At 34.6% G+C, this 23,743-nt stretch overlaps 1 protein-coding gene across 1 annotated transcript in view; it reads left to right on the top strand.

The window, feature by feature from the left end:
* PCID2 (PCI domain-containing protein 2) overlaps positions 1–23,240 on the top strand; it is a 138,400-nt gene extending 115,160 nt beyond the window's left edge. Inside the window, exons 13-16 of the mRNA XM_090375136.1 lie at positions 8,368–8,493; positions 8,926–8,992; positions 19,587–19,643; positions 23,148–23,240. Coding sequence (XP_090231262.1) covers positions 8,368–8,493; positions 8,926–8,992; positions 19,587–19,643; positions 23,148–23,240 — 343 coding nt within the window. The remainder of the gene's footprint in view (positions 1–8,367; positions 8,494–8,925; positions 8,993–19,586; positions 19,644–23,147) is intronic.
* Positions 23,241–23,743: the final 503 nt, after the last annotated feature.

Genomic DNA, 23,743 nt, shown 5'->3' with positions numbered 1-23,743 from the left:
AGGAATATTGGATCTCGCCACAACGTTCATCATAACCTCAAGAGTCATCAATCATACTGCATGATGGAAGAGATAGGGAAGGGTTGACCGGAACTTAGCTCTAGAGACTAAACATGGGTTCCACCACTTCAAGCCTCCAATAAGCAAAGTGGTGGTATTTCACCGGTTGATGAGACCTAGGTGGTAGACTGTCATCTACCACCTAGGTTGATGACAGTCATCTACCACCAACTGTATGAGTTTATGTAGCATCAGCCAAAAAAAAAAAAAAATTCACACAACCATTCCTTTTAAAAGTTTGTCCAGTTCCTCCTTGAATTTATTTAAGCTATCAACTTCCACAACGAGAGATGGAGGTTTGTTCCAGCAATTAACCGCCTGTTGGCCTAAAGGCAAATTTCTGCACATTTGTTCTACAACTGTCTTTCCTCAATTTGAATTTATGCCCCCCCCTCAGGTTTGTAATCTGAAATCCCATCAGAATTCAGTGTGCTCAACCCATTCAAGGCCTTATACACCTCAGTCAGATCACCTTGCAGGGGCTTAGTCTCCAGCCACTGAAATTTGCAGAACTTAAGCCATTCTTGGTAAGAGGATCCCTTTGTTTCCCAACACCAATCTTGTTGCCCATCTCTGTACACACTCAAGCAACTCTATGTCCTTCCTAAAATGAGGCTTCCAGACCTGTATGCAGTACTCAAGGTGTGGCCTGACCATTGCTTTATACAAAGGGATAATCACTTCCTTTTCCCCACTAGCAAAATTCCTGTATATCATTGACAATACCCCTTGACCTGCTCTGGCAGCCTGTCTGCATTGCTCAGAAAACTTCATATCTGACTGCAAATTATTCCCAGAACCTTTTCATTTTCTACCACCCTAATTGTAGTACCACACAGTTGGTACGTTTCTCTGGGGTTACTTTTACCCATATGCAGTACTTTGCATTTATCAATGTAAAACTTCAGTTGCTACTTCTCAGGCTGTGCACTATGGCCATAGATGCCCATATGCCTAAAAAAATTCCCAAACAAACAAACAAGCCGCTTCTCAGCCCATCTGCCCAAATTTTCTAGATCCTGTTGCAGTAGCACACTACCATTACTGTCATGAACAACCCTGCCAACCTTTGTATCATCTGCAAACTTCGACATTAAGCCTGATATACCTTCATCAATATCATTGATAAATATACAAAACAACAGTTGGCCCAACACCAAACCCTGGGGGACTCCACTAATAACATTAGTACATGAAGAGCAGCGTCCATTGATTACCACTTTGTCTTCTCCCACTCAACCACCCTTTTATCCATTGTAGCCACTTACCCTTAATACCATACTCAAATTATTTTTATTTTTTCGCTCAAATTATTTTTTGCATCCAGTTCCTTTGTAACCACGTCATAGTATTCAATCAGAATTGTCAGACAAGACTTTCCCTTAACAAACCCATGCTATGTCTGAATTATTTCTGTAGTCTTGTCCAAATGATTCTGCAATGCATCTTTAACCAGTGACTCCATTATTTTTCTCGGAACAGAAGTTAAACCAACTGACCTGTAATTACTTGTCACCCTTTGATCCTCCTTTGTGAATTGGGGATACATTTGCACATTTCCAGTCCATGGGGACTTACCCTGAGTCCAAGGATGCTCTCATAATTATGGCTAAGGATTTGCTTACTTCCTTTGCCACGTCCTTTAATATAACTGGATTGATCCCATCCAGCCCGGGTGCCTTTCTCATGTTTAACTTCAGCAATTTCTCATTCACTTTGCTCTCAGTTATTACAAAATCATTAAGCACCCTGTTACAGTTTAATAAGCTTTTGGCATTTTCCTCCTTTAATAACTTCTCATGTGTGAATGTAGATGCAAAATATTCATTCAGATTATCAGCTATCTGAGCAGGATCATCATCAACAGTTGAGCCATCGATATCAAGTGGACCAATCTGATTTCCTTCTAGAGTTTATATAAGGAAAGAAATCCTTGCTTATTTTCTTACCATCCTTTGCCAAAGATTTCTTGTAATCTGCCTTCTCTTGCCTAACCTCCTTTGTGAGTTGATTACAGACTAGCTTATATCTGCCATAGGCTTCTGTGCCACCTGATCATTTATATGCATCCCGTGCATTTTTCTTCTCTGCTACGAGTCATTAGTTCATATGACATCCATTTAGGCCTAAACCTTAAACAATATTTCTAAATCGGTATGAAAAGCCTAGTATCTTCCAAGATTAGTTCCTTGAATGCCTCCCACTTAGAATTTGCTATTGGTGACACCATCAGTTGGTCCCACTCTATAGAATTTAAAAACTGTCTGAGACCACTGCAGTCACCTTTACAGAAGCAAAAACCCTTCTCTTTACCCCTGTTGGTAATTATATCTTTAAGTAAATCCTACATCAGTACACTGTGAACACTGCCACCTAGTGGTTCCTTTATCTGCAACTTTTTTATACGCATATTGAAAATTCTTTATTGACTTTACTAGCATGAAAAACCCTCACACCTGTTGAAACATATTTTGTATCTTCTGCCAGTACCTAAGTACTCTAAAATGTTCCAAAAATAACATTCAAGCTTACTGGTTTTATTAAAGGCATGAACTAAGTTTCAATAGCAAAAGCTTAATTTTAATTTTAAGACATTCTATGATTTTTCTAATGTTAAAGGCATGATTAATTATTGATTTTTATTAATTATTTTTATTAGTTGTTTATTAATTTTATTTTTTTACTTTTCATATCTGTTTTTATGCTTTCCTCATAAATTGTCCAATCTGCCAAGATATGTTTGTTACAGTTTCTTATGGTATACAGTGATCATGTAATGTTGCGATAATAAAACTTTAGAGATAGGTGGTAGATGCTGTCACTTGTTGGCTTTCAAATAAACCATCAATTGCAAATATTGGATTTCAGAAATGGGAGTTTTTTGTCAGTAAACTGTGAACATAATGTGTGCCTCTAAAGCATTACTGCAGAGCAATGTGTAAATAATTGAAGGCATATTGGGCAAGTTGCAGTTTTATTCCTGCTAAAGTCTTTTATCATTTGACATCATCAGAAGTATATGAAAATTGTGAATCTGATGTTGAAGGTTCTGAAAATGTTTCATCTGATGAAACTGTTTACAGAAGAAGCTGCAAAATTAGTAGTTGAAGAGACAAGCATTTATGCTATTAGCATAATTGAAAATTCTCCTGAAATTTTTCATTCGTTAGGACAGTGGAAAGAAATGAAATTTCAAAAATTTATTTTATTACTATACTTATGTATAGATGTAATAAGAAACTGTTGCTAAAAGAATACTGAACAAATAATCGGCAAGACATTTTTTGCTCAGAATGCTACATTTTAATCATAATGAGGAACAGGAAAAGGTGATTATATATGCATTCTTTGAGATCTGTGCTGAATATTCTAAGAAAAAATTTTGGGACCCTTTTTGTATATGAAGTTTTCTTTTAGCCAGAAAGTTGTTAATTACTGGATTAAGTTGCTTCCATTGGTGATTGAGGCTGACATCTGAGGGAAATTCATAGATCAGTGTGATAGATACCTATGTGAGAGGCGCCTCCATAGCCAGGTGGGAAGGAGCAGCAGTGCGTAGCACACGCTTCTTGATTAGACCGGGGTTCCAGCCCGTCACCACCAAATACGGAGGATGCGGAAAGATCAGGGAATGACCACCGCATATCCCGGAGCAATATGGCCTTAGCTGCTAATGCTCCTAAAAACCAAATAACAACAACAACAACCTATGTGAGTAGAGAATCACATAGGCAGTTTTATGTTATTTATTTTTATATTATTTTATTTTATATATTTTATTTTTTTGGTTCATGCAGCAAAAGCCTGGGCTTTTGTCTCGATAGTGTTTTTGGCTCAGTAGTCTAGTATGTAGGTGGCGCCTCCATAGCCAGGTGGGCAGGAGCAGTAGTGCATAGCACACACTTCTTGATTAGACCGGGGTTTGAGCCTGTGACCACCAAATACGGAGGATGCGGAAGGTCAGGGAATGACCACCGCATATGCTCAGCCCGAATAAAGGGTGAAGGTTGGCGTCAGGAAGGGCATCCAGCCGTAAAAATTGCATGCCAAAACAATAAAAAAGCTGACCCCATATAATAATGGGAAAAGGCAAGGACAAAAAAAAAAAAAAAAAAGTGTAGTATGTAGGTAGATCTTCTTCATAGGATCAGTACCTTTAAAACAACTTCTGTTAAAAAGGAACCTAACCTATGTAACTCCAGAAGCCCAATATACTACCTTTAGTGCTCATAAAATTTCACCTACATAGGAGACTTACAGAAGATTATACAAAAGAATTGAAGAACATAAGAAAGATACCAAGTATAGCAGAATCAAAAGATCAGACACCACAGCACTTTCTTGCAGAGGTTCGTGTTAATTTCACAACCCATTAATCCTCTCAATAGTCCCTTCCTATTCAGAAACATTTTTTTGTTCAATGTTTCAGAGCAGCAACAACCAACAGAAATCAAAGAACCCACTTCGTCCAAATATTTTACATGTTTAGTGAGGAAGTCATGGAGAAAGTAAAGAAAAAACTACAATTTCAAAGTGAATCCACTGCATCCTAGCAACAAGGTACTCGGGTTGCAAGAAGACCACAACACCTTATCTTAAAGTTAGTTTCTTACATTTGTACTTCATATCCTTTATTTAATCTGTAAAGTTACACCACAGGTCCGTATTGTCCTCTCTAAAGATTAACTTTTCTCATTTTCCAAAAAAATAGCAAAGTTTCATTTCCACTATAATCTGGAAATCAGGTTAATTTTAGTTAATCTTAATTAACTATATCTTAATTTAATTTCATTCAGTTCATACCATTTCTGTACCACCTGTTTAGCTGAAGAGTTAATATTCTTTAGGTTGTTACAGTATTATCCAACCTGCAGCCCACCCCTTCACATTGGGCAGTCTGCAGCCATCCAGGCAGTGTTCAAGTATTATACACTCCCCGAGTTTAAAACTAGTTTGTTGCAAAATATAGTTTTCATATTTATTTTCGAAAATATCTGTTTTAAATAATATTGTTTAATTTTTCTATATTGCTTTCTCATGTTTTGTGTATCTTCTTCAGAATTCAGAAATGGTATTATAGCCATATAATAGGAATGTGAATGTTATTGTAAATAATTGATGGTTTTTGAATTTAATTATTGAATGTGAAAAAAAAGATAAATACAAATGTAGATAACAAAAATGAAACCCTGTTTCAAAAATTGCATAATTAATGGTAAGGAACTGGTCTTGCAGCCAGCAACCTGCTTGCCTTGACAATCCACGCGACCCACAACCTTTAGCATTTTATCTGTTTTGGTCACCTAGCCAAAACAGATTGGATTCCCATGGGATATTAATGTATTCCTTGGATCACTGCGATTGGTCAGATACCCTAGAGTCCATTGTAAACGTACCCTAGGTACTAATCGTATAATCCTTTAATCTTCATCACATTTTTCTTTCAAGCTGTGTGTCCTAGATAAGTCATAACCTTGTTTCCAAAAAATTCCTTTTCTTTCCTGTACTCTGGCTATCAATAGTCAAGGTTTCCTATTTGTTCAGTCTGTACAACTGACCAAGATTTGTCCATATATAAAAACGGGTTGCACTCTTCTCATCCTTTGTGGTCAGTTCCAATGCCAGCATCCCATATCTGTTTAGGTAAGTATCTCTTTTTTAACCTTTAAATTAAATGCTGATGTAGTATTCCAGCATCTCCTGACTAATCCTTTTCTGCTAATCAAAGTATTACAGTTCCACGAATTTATTCCAGTGTACCTTAATATTTAACAGGCTCTTACTTAATCAATTTTTGATTCTGCATAACAGATTTGTTTGTAGTAAGTCTAAATAGTAAGTTGCTTTTAATTTAAAATAAATTTTGTCTGATAGTAATAGTTTTCATTTCCAGGCTAATATATTTTTCATTAGTAATAGTACTCTGCAGAAGAGGGCCATGAATTGATATTGCATTCTTGCTTCTCTGCTCATAGCAAAGTATTAAGCTTTGGATTGAGGTCAGGCAAATTTGGAGGCCAATCAAGATTGGTGATACCTTCACTATGTTCCTTAAACCACTCATGTACAGTGCAGGCTCAGTGATATGGCACATTATTTTCTTGGAAGATCCTGGTGCACATGGTCTCCTAAGAGCTGTCAGTAGACCTCACCAGTGGAACATTAGTCCAGATGCAACAGGGGTCCTAGTGCTTGCCAGAAAAATATGATCCATATTAAGCAACCACTGCCACTTGCCTGGATAGTAGACATGATAGATAGGTCCATGGACTTGCACACGAATGCATCCATCGGCATGTTGCATCAGGTATTTCGACTTACCCAACTGGCACACTCATTTCCAGTTCTCCAGTGTCCAACCAGCATGTTGTTTACACTACAGCAGTCACTGTTGACAGTGATCAGTGGTGAGGAGAGGGTATCTCTTGGGTTGACTGCTGTGGAACCCCATACATCCAAGTGTGCTACGCATTGTCATTTGGGATATTGTGCTTGCATTTCCCATATTGTATTGCAATGTCAGCTGTTGCACATAATGTGCTGCACTCTTCGATTACTATGAACACCCACTTTGCTTAATCCTTTACAGTTCTGTTGGTGGGATGTGGTTTGACCCATTCTACACCATTCTTTGTATACCTTAACCACAGTGGGCCATGAGCAACTGACAAGACATGCCATTTCTGATATGGAAGCACCCAACACAAGAGCTCCCGCAATTGTGCTCTTTTGAAACTCTGTGATATCTTTACTATATTCCGTAACTACTACTGTATCATTTTGACTTGCACGACTAGGTTCAAATTACCACTGCTCTTGCATAGGAAGCTGTTTGTTTTTTTATACTGTAAGCTATGCAGCGTAGTCCATTATGGATGAGGTGGTCATAATTCAGTGATCACTGAGTGTATATATATATATATAATTAAAATAAAGTATAAATATATATATATATACATATAAAAAAGAGGGAGAGAAAAGAAAGAATAAATTTACATGGACTAGGGTTACTGATAATCAGAGAAACCCAACAACCACAGTTTGTTATTGTTTGTTATTTGGTTTTTAGGAGCATTAGCAACTAAGGCCATATTGCTCCGGGATATGCGGTGGTCATTCCCTGACCTTTCCGAATCCTCCATATTTGGTGGTGACGGGCTCGAACCCCGGTTTAATCAAGAAGCGTGTGCTACACACTGCTACTCCTTCCCATCTGGCTATGGAGGCGCCACACAACCACAGTGAATATTAGTTGAGTGATAAGATCAATGGGAAGAACGGAGAAATAGAAGAGTGAAGAGAAATAAAATGGTAATAAAGAGTGAGCACAATTTGTTTAGACATAGCAAGAAGAAAAAAAAATTATATAATACAAAATGAAATAATATTATGCAAAAAGATATTCCACATAATGTGCAACCTTGGTGTTACTTTTCAAGAACCAATCATCAAGATTACAAGTAAAGGTGACTGTCAAACCTTTGTCTCTGTTTTGATTATAAAATACATGCCATCATGGTTTATGTTAAAAAAAAAAAAAAAAACTGTAAGATATAAATAATTTGGAATTAGTTAAGGCATTAAGAAAATTAAAGCATAGTGGAAATTAACGTCAGAATGAAAGTTCTGACATTAATATCTTGTAATCGTGGAAATATCTTTTTCCTTAGTATTATTTCATTTTGTATTATATAATTTTTTTTCCTCCTTGCTGTATCTAAAATAATTATGCTCACTCTTTATTATCTTTCTATTTTTCTTCACTCTTCTATTTCTCTCTCTATGTTTTTCTCATTTGTCTTACCACTAAACTTATAATTTATATATATATACTTTATTCTGTGTTTGATTAGTGTAGCTGTTTATACAAAGGTATAAACATAAACTTACATGCCGCACATTAAACTGACTTCTAACACAATCAGCCAGTTACTGCAGATCTTTGGAAGTAACTGTGGTGTTTGGTTTTATTGTGTCTTAGGTAGAAGGCTAAGTAAAAATAAACATTTTAACATATCTGTCCCAGGTACATCCATGTTTACTTCCAAAGTGTAATGTATATTTTACTCCAGTAGAATGGTTTAAAGTTAATCTAAAACACAAGTTTTAAATCATAATAACTAATGTAAATTTCTAAATTAAATGTATAGGAAGTGTACTTCTACATGATGTCTAGTTGCTTTTTTTAAAAAAATAAAGGCTGAAATTTTTTTGAAGAAAAAGTCTTAATTTTTTCCCATATTTATTAATGGTGTATGTGATTTTGAATTAATTCATAATTGTACCCTGCATATTCTTTTTAAATAGGCAAGGTAATCTCCTAAGATTCAGTGAGGCAATGGCAGCTAATGAGGCATTTTTTATCAGATGTGGAATTTATTTAATACTGGAGAAGCTGAAAACTATTGCATATCGTAATCTGTTTAAAAAAGTGTAAGCACAAAGTGTACATTTTGATACTTTTTCATTTCTCATTTTTTTTATAAACCTCTAAAAAAAATATTTTTAATCTGAACAGTAATAGTAAGAAATTGATTACTTTTAATTAAATCATTGTTTCATATATTGAACTAGAGCAAAAGCTTAATAGTTCAGTACCTACCTCTTGAACCATTTATCACATAATTCGTATAAAGAAGTTGAAATAGAATTAAAGTTAAACTACATTAATTCCATTTCACCTTTATATGACTTATGTGATAAACGGTTCAAGAGCAGTAGGTACTGAACTATTAAGCTTTTGCTATATTTCAATATATGATTATACCAACAATACCTTAAGTCATAACTATAAAATTTACTATCATTGTTTCAATAATTGTACAAAAGTTCTACTAATATTAAATGAATTATTTTTGATTGTAGATATTTGCTGTTGAAGACCCATCAGATTCCAATTCAATCATATCATGCAGCCCTGAGGTTTTTAAAGGTTAGTATTTTTAAACATTTTTTTTTTTTGTAACCTATAGTTATTATTTGATTAGCTCAGTATGAACATATGAATAATAAGGAATGAGGGGTTTTTTTTTTTTTTTTTTTCCAGTGGTCTTTTGTGATAATTTGTGTGTTCATTTTGTACTTTCATTTTCTATTGAGCATTCCATTGCAGCTCATCAGCTTGGGGGTGGGTGGCAGTTATATTCCATAGTAGTATGCAAACGATTTTAACAAAGTGGAGAAAAAAAGAAAATTTATGGTCTTATATAGAGTCTGTCAGTTTGTTCCAAATTAACCACATCTATTTTCAAAACTTCTATAACTGGTCAATTTGATTTAAGTACAGGGTGAGGCAGGGAAACAGGCAGTTTTTTGTATTTGCCCGATTACAAATATGCTATCTTAAAGTGTGTAGCATGCTATGCTTTTTTTTTTTTTTTAAAGATATCCTTGAAGAAGATTAGAAGAAGAATACCTGCTTGACCAGAGATCATGCAGGTATTCTTCTAATCTTCCTCAAGGATTTTCGGGTATTCTTCTAATCTTCCATGCATGTTTCCTATGACATGGTGTAGCACCTCCAAAAGAATTCAGACAATTTCTTCAAATATTCTTTCTTTCAGCTCTTCAGTATTTTGTGGACCTTGCTTTTTAAGTTCCTCCATTAAAAAAAAAAAAAAAAAAAAAAGTTGAAATGGCGACCAGTGTGGAGACCATTGAGGCCAAGAAACGTCATCATTCTTGGAGATTATATGATTATAAAAAAAACAGTCATGACATCCATTGGAATTGTGACAGTGTGAGACATTGTGTTGAAACCAACTGGTCTCATTAACTTGAGGAAACAGTAGCTATTTCAAGTAAAAAAGGTTGCAGTCATATTAGCATAATGGCCCAATGTCATAGTTTTTACCATTCCATTATCATCTTTAAAAAAATATGGGCCAATAATGCCATGAGATAAAATTGCACACCAATGTTACCCAGTTCATGTTGGGTTGCTGGTAGGGTTGGCAAGTATTCCTTCCAACCAATAACAAAAGTTTTTTTGTACAAAACCATTTAGATGAAAGTGAGTTTCATCAGATATCCATAGTTGTGAATATGCCTTCATCACAATCCTTTGAATTCTTAACAAAAATTTTTACAGGTAAGAAAATTGCAAGGTTTTAATTCTTGCAGTACCCGTACCTTGTAAGGATGGAAATTTTAAGTCCTAGTGCAATATTCATTGTACACTCCTATCAGATAAGATCAGTGAAGCGCATACTGACATGCAGGACAGTTTGGACTCTGTATGAGAGTGGTCCTGAGAGCCGTGATGTTTTCTAGTCTACAGGTGCTTATTCCACCTGGAGGCTCCTTTCTGAGAGCAGAATCACTTTCTTCAAAATTATGCACCTATGTTTTAATGGCATGAGGAGATGGTACAGGGTCTTGAGTGGCCTCATAATTGTCGTTTTTGTAAATTGCCTTGATGGTGAAAGCATATTGTGAACCACTCCACTTTTCTGTGGTTACTAAATGTTTTCCCTGTCCCAATGTTTTTTCCAGTTTAAATACTTCTATGCCCCTCTCATCTTTACTTTATTATAACTTTTGCATATTTATTTTACCATTGGTCCTTGTATTATCATTGGTCCTTGAGGTTGTCACAGACATTCTCTCAGATATGCCAGACAAGCTGTACTTGCTACCTGGGAGTCTAAAACGCTGATGGAACTGATATTCGGGTGACACTCAAGTCAAGTGGACCCAATTTCGGCGAAGTCTGGACGGTCTGTGACAGCCAAATCTTCTGCTTGCACCTTCACAATGGTGGGACTGTTAGTAATCCTGGGTATAACCCCCATGCACAAGTACATGGTGGGTGACCACCCAGGTGTGAACCAACGTAAGCAGGGGTCGAGGTGTGGTGCCCACACCACATGGAGGAACGCCGCCCCTCTATGTTACCAGGCAGTATTAGGTGGAAGATGATTCTCATCAACCGGTGAAATACCACCACTTTGCTTATTGGAGGCTTGAAGTGGTGGAACCTATGGTTAGTCTCTAGAGCTAAGTTCCGGTCAACCCTTCCCTATCTCTTCCATCATGCAGTATGATTGATGACTTTTGAGGTTATGATGAACGTCGTGGCGAGATCCAATATTCCTTACATTTCGAGAAAACGGTTTTCGCAGGCCGGCCGCTAGTTAGTACACCGGACCGGACCTATTGGTAACTCTCTAGGAGGCTTCCGGATCAGCTAGTGTATAATCTTGCTACCTCTACTCTGCCAGATAGTGACTGGAGGGAGTCCGAGTAGTGTGTATGCGGGGAGCATTGTCGAGGCCATGTTATGTCAAGGATCTGGGTATATTCTTACCACATGTATGCCATATCCAAAAATTTCATTACTTCATACAGCATGTCCCACCCACTTTTTCTTACTATTGAATACACCATGAATTGTCAAACTAATAGAGCAAGCTTATCTGCGAAAAGATCTAAACCTCCCAAGGACATCCTAATTCATTTCACAAATATACGTGGTCTCAATTCTAATCTCAACAATGTCCATTTCCACTTGCAGTCTGCCAAATCTCATGTACTTTTTCTGACAGAATCTCAGTTATCGGTTGATTCAACTACTGCTCATCTCAGATGCCCAAATTATTCACTGTATGATTCCTTTCGCCTCAAAGGTGGTACTTGTGCATATGTCTGTTCTGATATTCCCTGTCAGAGACTTGGCAATTTGGAATCTTCTCTGGCTTAAAATCTCTCTACCTCGTTGTGTCAAATTCATCTGTTGTCTCTACCGTTCTCCCAACTCGACTAATCACTTGGAGCTCTTTGACTTCCAATCGTTGCAACTTGACTTTCTCCAGTCCAACTCTCCTAACAGTGAGGTAATTTTCCTTGGTGATTTTAATGTTCACAACCCCAGCTGGCTTCCGTTTTCTAGTCACACCGACCCAGCAGGTCGAGATGCTGAGGCTTTTGCAATTACTAATGACCTAGCACAGATTGTTCATTTACCTACAAGAATACCGGACAATCCTAATCATACAGCCAATACGCTTGATCTTTTTCTCACAAACAACACTTCTAAGTACACGGTCAAAGTGAGAGCTCCTTTAGGCACTTCAGATCACAACTTGGTGATTGTCTCTTCTCCAATGGAACCTTTATCTCATGGCTATTCCCAACCTCGTGTTGTTTGGCATTACAAGAATGCAAAATGGGATGACCTGCGAGACTTCTTTTCTTCTTTTCCTTGGTCGGATTACTGTTTCAAAAGTTCTGATGTCAACGTTTGCTCAGATCGTGTCAGTGAAATTATTCTTGCAGGAATGGAATCCTTTATCCCACACTCCACTTTAAAATCTCGTCCTTTATCTAAACCTTGGTTTTCCAATAAATGTGCTAAGGCTGTCCAAGAGAAGAATGTTGCATATCGTAATTGGCTTGTTTTATAATTCTTCAGTTTCATTTTCTGCCTACACCAAAGCTCGCGACAATTGTAAAGCAGTTATTAATCAGTCCAAACTAGAGTTTGATCAGGCTAAGAGTAGAAAACTTGCTTCTTGCCCTAATGGTAGCCGAGCATTCTGGTCTCTTGCCAAAGCTATTGGCCGCAACTTTTGCCCATCTCTGCTCCCACCTCTGTCCAAACCAGATGGTTCTGTTGTCACTTCAGCCAAGGATAAAGCTGACCTGCTAGCATCCCATTTTTCTTCCAGCTCATGTATTAATGATCTTGGTAAAACACCTCCCACTATTCCCAACACACTCCATTCAATGCCTCCTGTGGTCTTCTGTCAAAAGGATATCAGAAGGATTTTGATGAATCTCGATGCTAAGAAAGCTCCAGGTCCTGATGGTATTTCTCCACTTGTTCTCAAAACCTGTGCTCCTGAACTTACTCCTATTCTTTGCCGCCTTTTTTCACTTTCTTATTCGAAAGGTGTTTTTCCTTTTGCTTGGAAATTTGCTCATATCCAGCCAGTTCCTAAAAAGGGTGAAAATCCCTCCCATCCAATTATCGTCCCATTGCAATTACTTCTACTCTTTCTAAAGTAATGGAGAAATCAATTAATTAACCGCCAACTCTTAAACTACCTAGAAACCTTCCGTCTGATCAACAATCACCAGTATGGATTCCATCAGTGTCGATCTACTGGTGATATTCTGGCTTATGTTACCCATTTATGGACTAATTCAATGGAAATGTTCGGTGAAACACAAGTAGTTGCTCTTGACATCTCAAAGGCTTTTGATCGTGTTTGGCATAAAGGTCTTCTAAACAAGCTTCCATCTTATGGTTTACCAACTGTTTTTAGTAATTGGTTATCCAGTTTTCTCTCTGATCGCTCACTTGAGGGTGATGGTTGATGGCTCTCTGTCTTCTAACTTCTCCACTAATGCCGGTGTCCCCCAAGGTTCAGTTCTTTCCCCCACTCTTTTCCTCTTGTATATCAATGACCTTCTTCCATTGACTGGAAATCCTATCCATAGTTTTGCCGATGATAGCACATTGCATTCAACTTTCCATTTTGAGAAACCTTGTCCTGCTCAATCAGCTTCAACTTCTCGAAAATCTGCTACCAATTCCTTAAATGCCGATCTTCAGGTAATTCTCCAGTGGGGCAAAGACAACTTAGTTGATTTCAACCCTTCTAAAACTCAGTCTTGTCTTATATCTCGCAAAAAGGATTCTTCTGCTCCTATGCTTATCTTTAGTGACACTCCAATTTCTAGGCAAAAGGATATATCTCTTTTGGGGATTACCCTGACTTCTAATCTCTCTTGGCACAAGCACATTACAAATATTGCTTCCTCTGCATCTAAAAAACTTGGTTTTCTCTTTTGCTCTCTGCGTTACTTTTCTTCCAAACAGCTGCTCACTCTGTATAAATCGCAAATCCGCCCTTCCATGGAATATTGTTCCCACATCTGGGGTGGTGCCCCCCAAATCCTCTCTCAGGCTTCTTGATTCCATTCAGAAGAGGGCAGTTAGGTTAATTAATGATTCATCTCTAACAGAGTCTCTCCACTCACTGTCTCATAGACGCACTGTTTCTGCTGCATGCCTCTTCTACAAATACTTCCATGGGCACTGTTCTTCTGAATTAGCTTCTATAATTCCCGCTCTCTCTTTCAGAACAGTCCGAACACGTGCCGCCACCAGCCAACATCCATTTACTGTCCAACTTCAAACCCACAGAACCAACTTTTCAACTTCCTCATTTATTCATTCAACTGCCGTTTTCTGGAACAACCTTCCTTCATACGTATTTCCTGAAAATTACAATCTACAGAAGTTCAAGTCCAATGTCAACAAATATCTTCTTTCGTCTTCTCAACCTCCAACCCAAGCACGGTACTAAGTACTATAGGTTCTAATACCTCTCGTGTTTGGGGTTCACATAAAAAAAAAAAAAAAAAAAATTACTCTCATCTTTCAATCTGTTTACAGCTTCCTTCCATTATTTTGATCTTTTTCTACTTAGGTTTATTTTACTTGGCTTTAACTTGCTTTTCATCACTATACTTTTCTTATATAGTTCCAACAGTTAGTATTTCTACCTTTACTGATGTAATATGTACTCAGTTTTTAAAAAATTTTTATATTTCCCTCATAACAACCTTTACAGTGCTTTCTTATAGGCATATGGTATTAACATCTTTTTCTATTAATGCTTTCTTTGGCAGGGCCCTTTCTAAGAGATCGTGAAATTATGATCCTTGCCCGAGCATTCCAAAATTCTATTAATACTTTTCTTTTTTGCTTTCTTTGCTTTCTATGCTTCGTTTTTTCATCCACTGAGCTATTAGTGTAACATGAGGGCAATGTGGAGCTATTACTATCATTTTCTCTATGCTATCTTCAGCTCCTTTTTTATGCATTGCTTTACTCTCCTTTACCACACTTTTTCCCTTTTCCAATACCATTTGCCTTTACTTACTTCTGTTCCTCCTTACATTCCATTTTTCTTTACATTTTAATCGTTATTCTTTCTTATACTTCATCTTCAATTCATCTTTTTTAGCTATATCACATCCAAAGTCTGTTCTAATTTACCAACCTGCCTTTCTATTAGATTCACCTTATTCATTTTTAATTTCCCATCAAATCCACTTATTACTGCATACATTGACTTGTTATTATTTTAATTGTATTAAATTTTATTTTATTGTACTACTTGTTTGTTTAATGTTACGATAATTTTGTCACGAACACTACATTGGGACTACCCTCCCTATCTTTATGGAAGAATTTGCTGCTTTTACACTCCCTATTAAAAAAAAAGTTTTTAAAAAAAATTAATACATTCTATTTGCATTTTATTTTCATTCTGTCAGAGTATCCTTTTTTTAAAATTTTTCTTCCATAACATGCATAGGAATGCAATTTATTACATAACCAGGCATAGTCTCCCAAAGAATTGCCTGCTTTATATATCAATTATTTATAGCATACATCAAATTTTATTATATTGCTTTTCATTACTTTCTCACGTCTTTAGATTTCTCTTTCATCAAAATCCCCACCCATATGATGCAATATTAATAATTTATTTTTACTTTTCCTTTGTAGCTTCATTCCATCTAATTAAATTGACTTTGTAATTCAACCTTTAATTTCTTATAATTTAATGTTTCACTTAAGGTTCTTGTCTTCTTTCCCTGTCATCCACCCCTAAATACTTCTCTTTCTTTCTTTCCCTACTAGTTTGGCACTTTGTGCTCCTTACATTTCCATCTGTCAGTTCTTTCTTTTGCTCAATTATTATAACTTTGATTATATACATTTGTATCCTTTGTTGCTGCCTCATGCACTTAGGTGCATTTGCCATATAGCCTTTATACTATAGCTAAATACTTATATCGCCACTATTTCCATATTATATTATGTTACTTTAAACTTAAAAATGTAAACTTTATATATGCAGGGTGTTTCAAAATTATGTATACACACTTTAAAAATTTATATTTACTGAACAATGTATACAAATATAAATTTTTTTTTTTGATACTTTAAAGACAAAAAACATTAATTTTTTATAACAATAAAACTTTACTTTAATTGCTCAAAATGCCCTCCATCAGCATTAATGCATGAACAGACTCTATCTTCAGCAGATCTACATACTGAAATGCACAAATCATGTCAAATGTTTTCTGCTTCTTGATGAATTTTCATCCACAACTCTTCCAGTGTTTGCTGTTTGTGACTGTAAAGCCAGTTTTTCAAGTATCCCCCAAGCAAAAAAATCTAAAGAGGTGAGATCTAGCCACCTTGGAGGGTATTCAAAAGCACTCCCTCAATGACCTATCCATTGATCACGAAATTCATAATCAAGATAATCAAAATAAAATAAAACAAAAATTAAATTATTGTAAAAAAATTGTCAATTTTTAAGCTACAACATGAGTTTAAGAAAATTAAATTGGTGCATATTGTTTCATTAAATATAAATTTTTAAAGTGTGTGTATACATAATTTTGAAACAACCTGTATATATATATATATATATATATTAGTTTAGTGATAAAAGTAATGGAGAGAAAGGAAAAATAAAAGTGTGAATAAATAGAAAACAATAGAGGGAGGAGGAAATGAAATAAGTCAAAGTAAAAAAAAAAAAAAAATTTTTAAATTGATATGAATACACTAGAAACAGATATTGTCACATAACTTACAACCTTAGTGTCTTCTTTAAGGCGCCAACCATCAAGATTGTAGGAAAAAATGACAATATCATACCTCTGTTTCAGATGAAAAATACATGCCAAAAAGTTAGGTAAAAATAAAAGTAAATAATTGATGAATATTAGGAGTAATTTTAGATTAAACTTAATGAAATCAGCAATAATGAAATTAAAGTCAAAACAAATGACTAAAGCAGGGAAATATCATGTAGTAGGCATGCAGCTTACAGTTGACACTACACAGAATGCAAATACAACTACAGAAAAGCATATACAACAGGTGAAGAACTCACCACCAAATATTAGCGGTGCCAGTGCGAAAAGAAAGCAAAGCTGGAGATGGCTAAACATATAAGCACAGACTAGTGACCTGTAGTGGGGGGGGAAAGAGAGAGAAATTAAATTTTTGATAAACATAACTCAGCATAGATGAGAAAATAACTTTTCCTTGCTGCCTAATGAACAAAGCAGCAAGGAAAAGTGCTGAAAACTTTCTGAAGGCAAAAAAAAGTTTCTCAATATGCATTTGTAAAACCAATGGCTCACGAGAAATAAGAGGAAGAATACAGAATAGTAAGTAGTAGAGGGAATGTAGCAAGATGATAAGGCTCGGGTAGTCCAGGTTCGCTAATCTTGTTCCTACAGACAGGACCCTGAACAGATTTCTGACAGTATGAATCATGAATTTAAAATAAAGCGAGGGATGGGAGAACATGTGAAAGTAGGGACAATAAGTGAAAATCAAAAAATGGGGATTTACATTTTATAGTCAAGCATCATACATAGCTATACATCATACAATGCATGATATTTACAAATTTTAAAAACTTAGAAAATGAAAAATGGTGAATAAAATTAACTGAAAAACTGCTAAAATTAAGATGTAATTGTACAAAATGTTATGGAAATGTAGTAAAGGATCTGAATTAAACTAATATGATCTATCAATTTTTTTTTAAAATTGATAATATTAAGAGCTTTATGAAAGTGATGCAAATAAGACAAAATAAAAGAGTTGGCAACAAGTTTAAGGTAGAATTTTTTAATGTTAGAAATAGCAATACTGGAATCATTAAAAATGGTAGCAATCCTGATACATTGAAAGAGGATGATATTAAGCACTTTTAGAGACATTGGATAACCAGTGAGAAAAATTAACCACCTCAGATTTGAAGGCATCATGTTTATTGTAAAGATTAATAGTAGTATGTCCATTATTAATTGTAATCTTCAGGTCTAAGTAATTGGCATTTTGGTTTTTGGTTGCAAAAATTTGTTTTTTTCAAATTAAGTTCCTGGGGATATAGATGGCCAAAAGCTTCAAGAAAATTTGGACAGTTTTAGCACACAAAAATTATCTACATGTCTCTGAGAAAGAAATTTCCAACCAGTAGAGACACAAGTTAGCAATGATACATGATATCATTATCCTAGAAAAAACTACTTTTTGCAACAAAAATACCAATTACTTAGACCTGAAGGTTAGTATTAATAATGGGCATACTGCTATTATCATAATAAACATGATGCCCTTAATTTTTTGGTGATTAATTTTTCTCACTGTTATCCAATATCTCTTAAAGTGTTTACTCAAATATAATCCTCTCTAAACAAATGTATTATGTCCTTTTTCAATGTATTAGGATTGCTAATATTGCTATTTCTAACATGAAAAAATTTTACTTTAAACCCATTGCCAACTCTTTTCCTTTGTCTTATTTTGCAATATCATTTTAATAAAGCTCTTAATATTATCAATTTTAAAAAAAAATTGTGAATTCATATTGATTTAAAGCAGATTTCTTATTAAATTTCCATAACATTTTGTCCAACTACATCTTACTGTTCAAGAGGAAATGGGAATTCTGTCTATAGGAAATGGGATTTGCAACCCTGGACTACTGAGCCCAGGGTTGCAAATCGCATTTCCCATTTGAATCCCATTTGAAATGTATTTTGCTTCATTTCTACTTTTTACTATTCTGTATTCTTCCTCTTATTTCTCATGAGCCATTGAATGCACATTGAGAAACTATTTTCTTTCTGTATCAACTTTTTCACCTTCCAAGTTTTCACCACTTTTCCTTGCTGCTTTGTTCATTAGTTACTTTGTTATTTGTGCTGAGTTGTGTCACTAGTTGGCATTGTATATATTTAGCCATCTAGTTTTGCTTTCTTTTTTGCACCATTAGCATTTGGCGGTGAGTTCTTTATGTGTTGTATATGCTTTTTCTGTAGTTATATTTGCTCCACTGTAGTGTCAACTGTAAACTGATTACAACTGATTACTACATATTCCCTCCACTTTATTCATCCGTTTTGGCTTTAACTTTATTATTGCAGATTTATTTAAATTTTATTTAAAATTACTCTTAATTTTCATTATTTATTTTTATTTTGATGATTCGGATGCATGTATTTTGCATCCGAAATAGAGGCACAATATTGTCCTCTTTTCCTACAATTTTGATGGTTGAGACCTTGAAGAAGAAAAGGGAGACACCAAGATTGTAAATTATGTAACAATATTCTTTTCTAGTGTATTTTTTTTCAATTTTAATTTTTTTTTTTTACTTTGACTTATCCATTTCCTTTTAATTATTCACTCTTTTGTTTCCTTTTCTCTCTATTAGTTTTATCACTAAACTAATATTTATCATAGTCATTGGGTTTTTCAGATTACCAGTGGTCCTAGTCCCCGAACCTTTTCCCTTATTTTTCTCTCCCTTTTCTTATTTACTTATTCCTCCTTATTTATATTTTGATATATATATTTGTTTATTTATTTTGATTAATTTTTTCCACTTTTGGTGTTTTATGCTCTAAGATATTATAGTATTTGTATAATACTATAATAATACTAATACTATAACTTCTGTTAATAGATTGAAGATATTGATCTAGATGAGCTTCACTGTATACTTGCAAATCTCATATATGAAGTGAGTAAAATGTTTTTGGGTATATATTTTAATGATATTATATATATGTATATTTTGATTAATCACATCAAATTTAGCTGGAAAGTCGGTCCTCGTATAACACGTGTTTACATTACACAAATTCGATCATACACGATTTATAAATAGGGGAACGATATCTTATATAACACGAACCGAATTCACATATGCACGATTCGCCTTTGTGTTTACAAGAAATGGCAGTTGAACGTGGAATCACCCCAACCGAACGCAACACGATAGGAATGAAGAAGATTCTGAAAATGTATTTATGTGTTTTATATCAGTGAAGAGGAAACACATTTCACCATAATAACGTAAAAACCAACACAATTCCAGCTATCCTATCGGTATAATCGCAAATGCAATTAGATCAAGTTTACTACCAGTTTATAACAGATTCCACTAGCAGAAACGAAACTGGAAATTGTTTTTATTGTTTTATGGTAGTAACCCCCAGAAATGTGCTTTAGTAAAATGTGGGGTGTTAATAGTGTATCTCGGCCTTTACGGTGTTGTTTATTCAGTTGCTATACCCGCGCAGCTTTGTTTATGTGTATCAAGCGTGCCTCCTCGTTTTGTAATTGCGCTTTATTCCCTAAAAATTAGTAAAATACTTAAAAGGTGTGAAAAGGAAGCATCCTGGCGAAGACACTGGAGATTCAGAGGGAGAAAAAAAAAAAGCAATATCGATAAACAGAGGCGGACTGGGTCAAAAATTCTTACCCGGGAAAATTTATGGTGGCCTCATACTACGGTTTATGGCCAAAATCACACCGGCCTCCGGCCCACCGGGATTTCCCGGGTAAGGCTTATGGCCAGTCCGCCTCTGTCGATAGAGAAAAAAATATGAAATTGTGAAACGCTTTGAGCGAAATGAAAGACCATGTGATATTGAACGTGCTACAGACCTAAATGAGGCAACGCCGAGAATTACAAAGAATGCAGAGAAAATAAAAACAACTTTCATAGCGGGAACAACTCAAAGTGTAATTAAAATCCATTAGATTAAGACACAAAGAATTGGAAGAGATGGAACGGCTGTCATCTGTTTGGTTAGAAAATCAAACAAAAAACAAGTTTGCTTACGATAGAAGCAAAAGCATTAGCAATATTTTATTACGTAATAGTCGTAATAAAATACGTAAGCATTTTATTACAACTTACGTATTATAATTTATACTTACGTATTATAAAATACGTAAGTATTTTATTACAACTATTTTATTTAATATAATAAATTTTTTACGAATAAAATACGTATTTTATTCATAAAAAATACTTTTTAGTATTAAAAAATACTAAAAATACTTTATTATAATATAATAAATAATAAAAAATATTTATTTATTATTATTTATTATATTATAATAAAAATATATTATATTTTTTATTACGTTTTTAATCGTTATAAAATACTTAGTATTTTATAACGATTAAAATTACCCGATTATTTATTGTGTTTGGTAATGTTTTGGTTCCAAATGTGTGTTCAATCTTGGGTGGTCGGCACCTAACCCCACTTTTCCCATAGGGCCTGTTGTTTATATTGCAAGATTTTGCATTGCACAAGGGTTTCTAGGAACACAACTATCGTGCTATACGAGGACAGACTGTATCTTAAATCATTCTTTAAATAAAATAAATGGAATTGTAGCTTATATTTGCTCTAAAATGTTACAGCATTAAGTAGATTTTATGTATATTCAGATGCTGACACTAGTAGTTGATTTGAAGGTCACCAATTTTCAATAATGAAATTATTCTATTCATAACAACATATGCTATTAAGTAGTATATTGTATAAGATCTTTATTGCCATGGGTATACAACGATTGTTACATACAAACCAAACAAAACACTTTGGAGCCAAAGGCAAAGGAGCACACAAACAAAAAAAGTAAGAAACAAATATATGGTCATCCACATCTAGATTTAGATTTTCAGCAGTCATGAATATAACAGTTGAACTACCAGAATCAAAATTTTCAACAAATCATAGAGGAAAGAGACACGAAGCTTGGCACGGAGGAGGAGAAAAGGGAGAGAAAAGTTTTAGCTACTGCCGAATGGGTAACGTAAGTTTCATGGGATTCATTCATAGTTTGTGTAGTATAAAGCTAGGATACTATTAACCAGAGGTAAATCAGTGATGATTTTGATCAAGGTGCTGAATGACTGCACAGCACCTCATTTAGAAATTTCTGATGAAGTATATGTGACATGATGCACAGGTTGTTCGCATTTACCAGATTTTTTTCCTTTTTCCTTTTTTTTTTTTTTCCCCATGGTATTTAGAACAATTCTGTGGTGATTTCATAAGTTCTGAACACCTCACAGGTTCTGTTTTGTGAAACCTTTGTCCAAGTGTAGTTAAATCTCGTATCTTTTTTACTAAGTAATTATAGACACAAATCATAAAAGATCAGCACCAAAATAGCTTTCAAAATCAGAGGAAAAAGAGATTTTGTCTGTCAAACATAGTTGTTTGGTTTGGGCTTACAGAAGCCAAAACTTTGTGGAGGTCAAATTCAGAAGTTGACTAAATTGAAATGAATTGATACATAAATAAGGTAGAAGATATTATTTCATTAAAAAAAAAAAAAAAAAGTAGTAACAAGTTTCTTTTTATTTCATTATGTTGTTTAAAATTCTGATTTGATTTTTGACAATAATTTCACTCTAATTTTAGTCATCCAAATCAAAATAAGAAAATATTAATATTTAAAACCTGTACAAAGTTTCCATTTTTACAACTTTTCAAAATTCCATGAAGAGAATCACTCCACAGAACTATCCTCGATCAGAAAACTTGCCTTCCATGGCCCACAATCAAATGTTTTACTACTTGATTTCCACTCTGGTAATATTATTTCATTAGCCCTTCCTGGAGTGAGTTCAGTGAACTCACTCCAGAAAGGGTTAATGAAATAATATTACCAGAGGGGAAAATGACTGGATTAAGCAATTATATAGATTATCATTCTTTTTCACAAGTAGGAAATATATCCTGAATTACATAATGCAAACTTCATACCAAATCCGCCGACCGGGCTAGCCGGATGGGTAAAGTGCCTACCTGGCAACCCAAAGGTCGCGGGTTCGAATCCTGCCTTGGGCTTGGATCAAAGTACTGCAAAAACCTTGGGAGGTGCATTATGGCCACAGAAGCCGATGCGCCAACAACTACCCAAAAAAAAAAAAAAAAAAATCATACCAAATCCCTACTACAATTAATATGTACAAGTAGAGTACATTATATTTGAGAATAAATTGGAACTGAGCATGCACATTTTACTGGAATATGTCTCTTGGGAAATGGGAACTAGTAATGCTTTCAAATTAACAATTCATATTAACCAGTATTGTATTGAAGTTTTACCATATCATTATATTTCATAACATTCTCAGTTTATTACTGTTATTACCATTTATGCATATTATTTTTCAGAGCAGATATTTATTATATTTTATTTTACTTTTCAGGGAAAAATTAAAGGGTATATCTCTTATCAGCATCAGAAACTTGTGGTGAGCAAGCAGAATCCCTTTCCAACACTTGCTGCTTCTTTTAGCTGAGTGTGAGAATTGCTTTGTAAATAAACAAATAACACTTTCATTTTCTTGGATTCATAAGTCTTCATAATAAACTCGTCATTTTCTTTTTGAAAAAAAATTTTGCTGGTTCATCATTGCAGTCTTGTTTTTAAGGAAAAGGATTGTAAACTAAGAAATATTGAGTACTGACCAGTATTTTTGATTTATATAAAGATAATTCTGTATATATCATTTATATTTCATAGTCACATAAAGTAACCTTTTATAGTATGCAAGAAATATACATTATATTTGAGGATGATTAATTTTTGAAAGAATCAGAACCAGATACATTTCATGTTAAAAAAAAAAAAAAAACGACAAAAGAAAGGTTCCGCATTACAAAACCTGATAATGGAAGTCATAATTACAGTAAATATCTTATATGGAAATATGAGACCAAAGGGAATGGAAGGAAGGAAGGAAGGATCAAAATGTAAAAGCTGGAAAATGGTTGTAAAGGTAGTTTTAAAGAAGATACAAAA

The sequence above is a fragment of the Mastigoproctus giganteus genome, chromosome 6, assembly GCF_048544385.1.
Source record: "Mastigoproctus giganteus isolate SK-2022 chromosome 6, ASM4854438v1, whole genome shotgun sequence".
Lineage (NCBI taxonomy): Eukaryota > Metazoa > Arthropoda > Arachnida > Uropygi > Thelyphonidae > Mastigoproctus > Mastigoproctus giganteus.
This window is presented reverse-complemented; position numbering and strand designations above follow the sequence as displayed.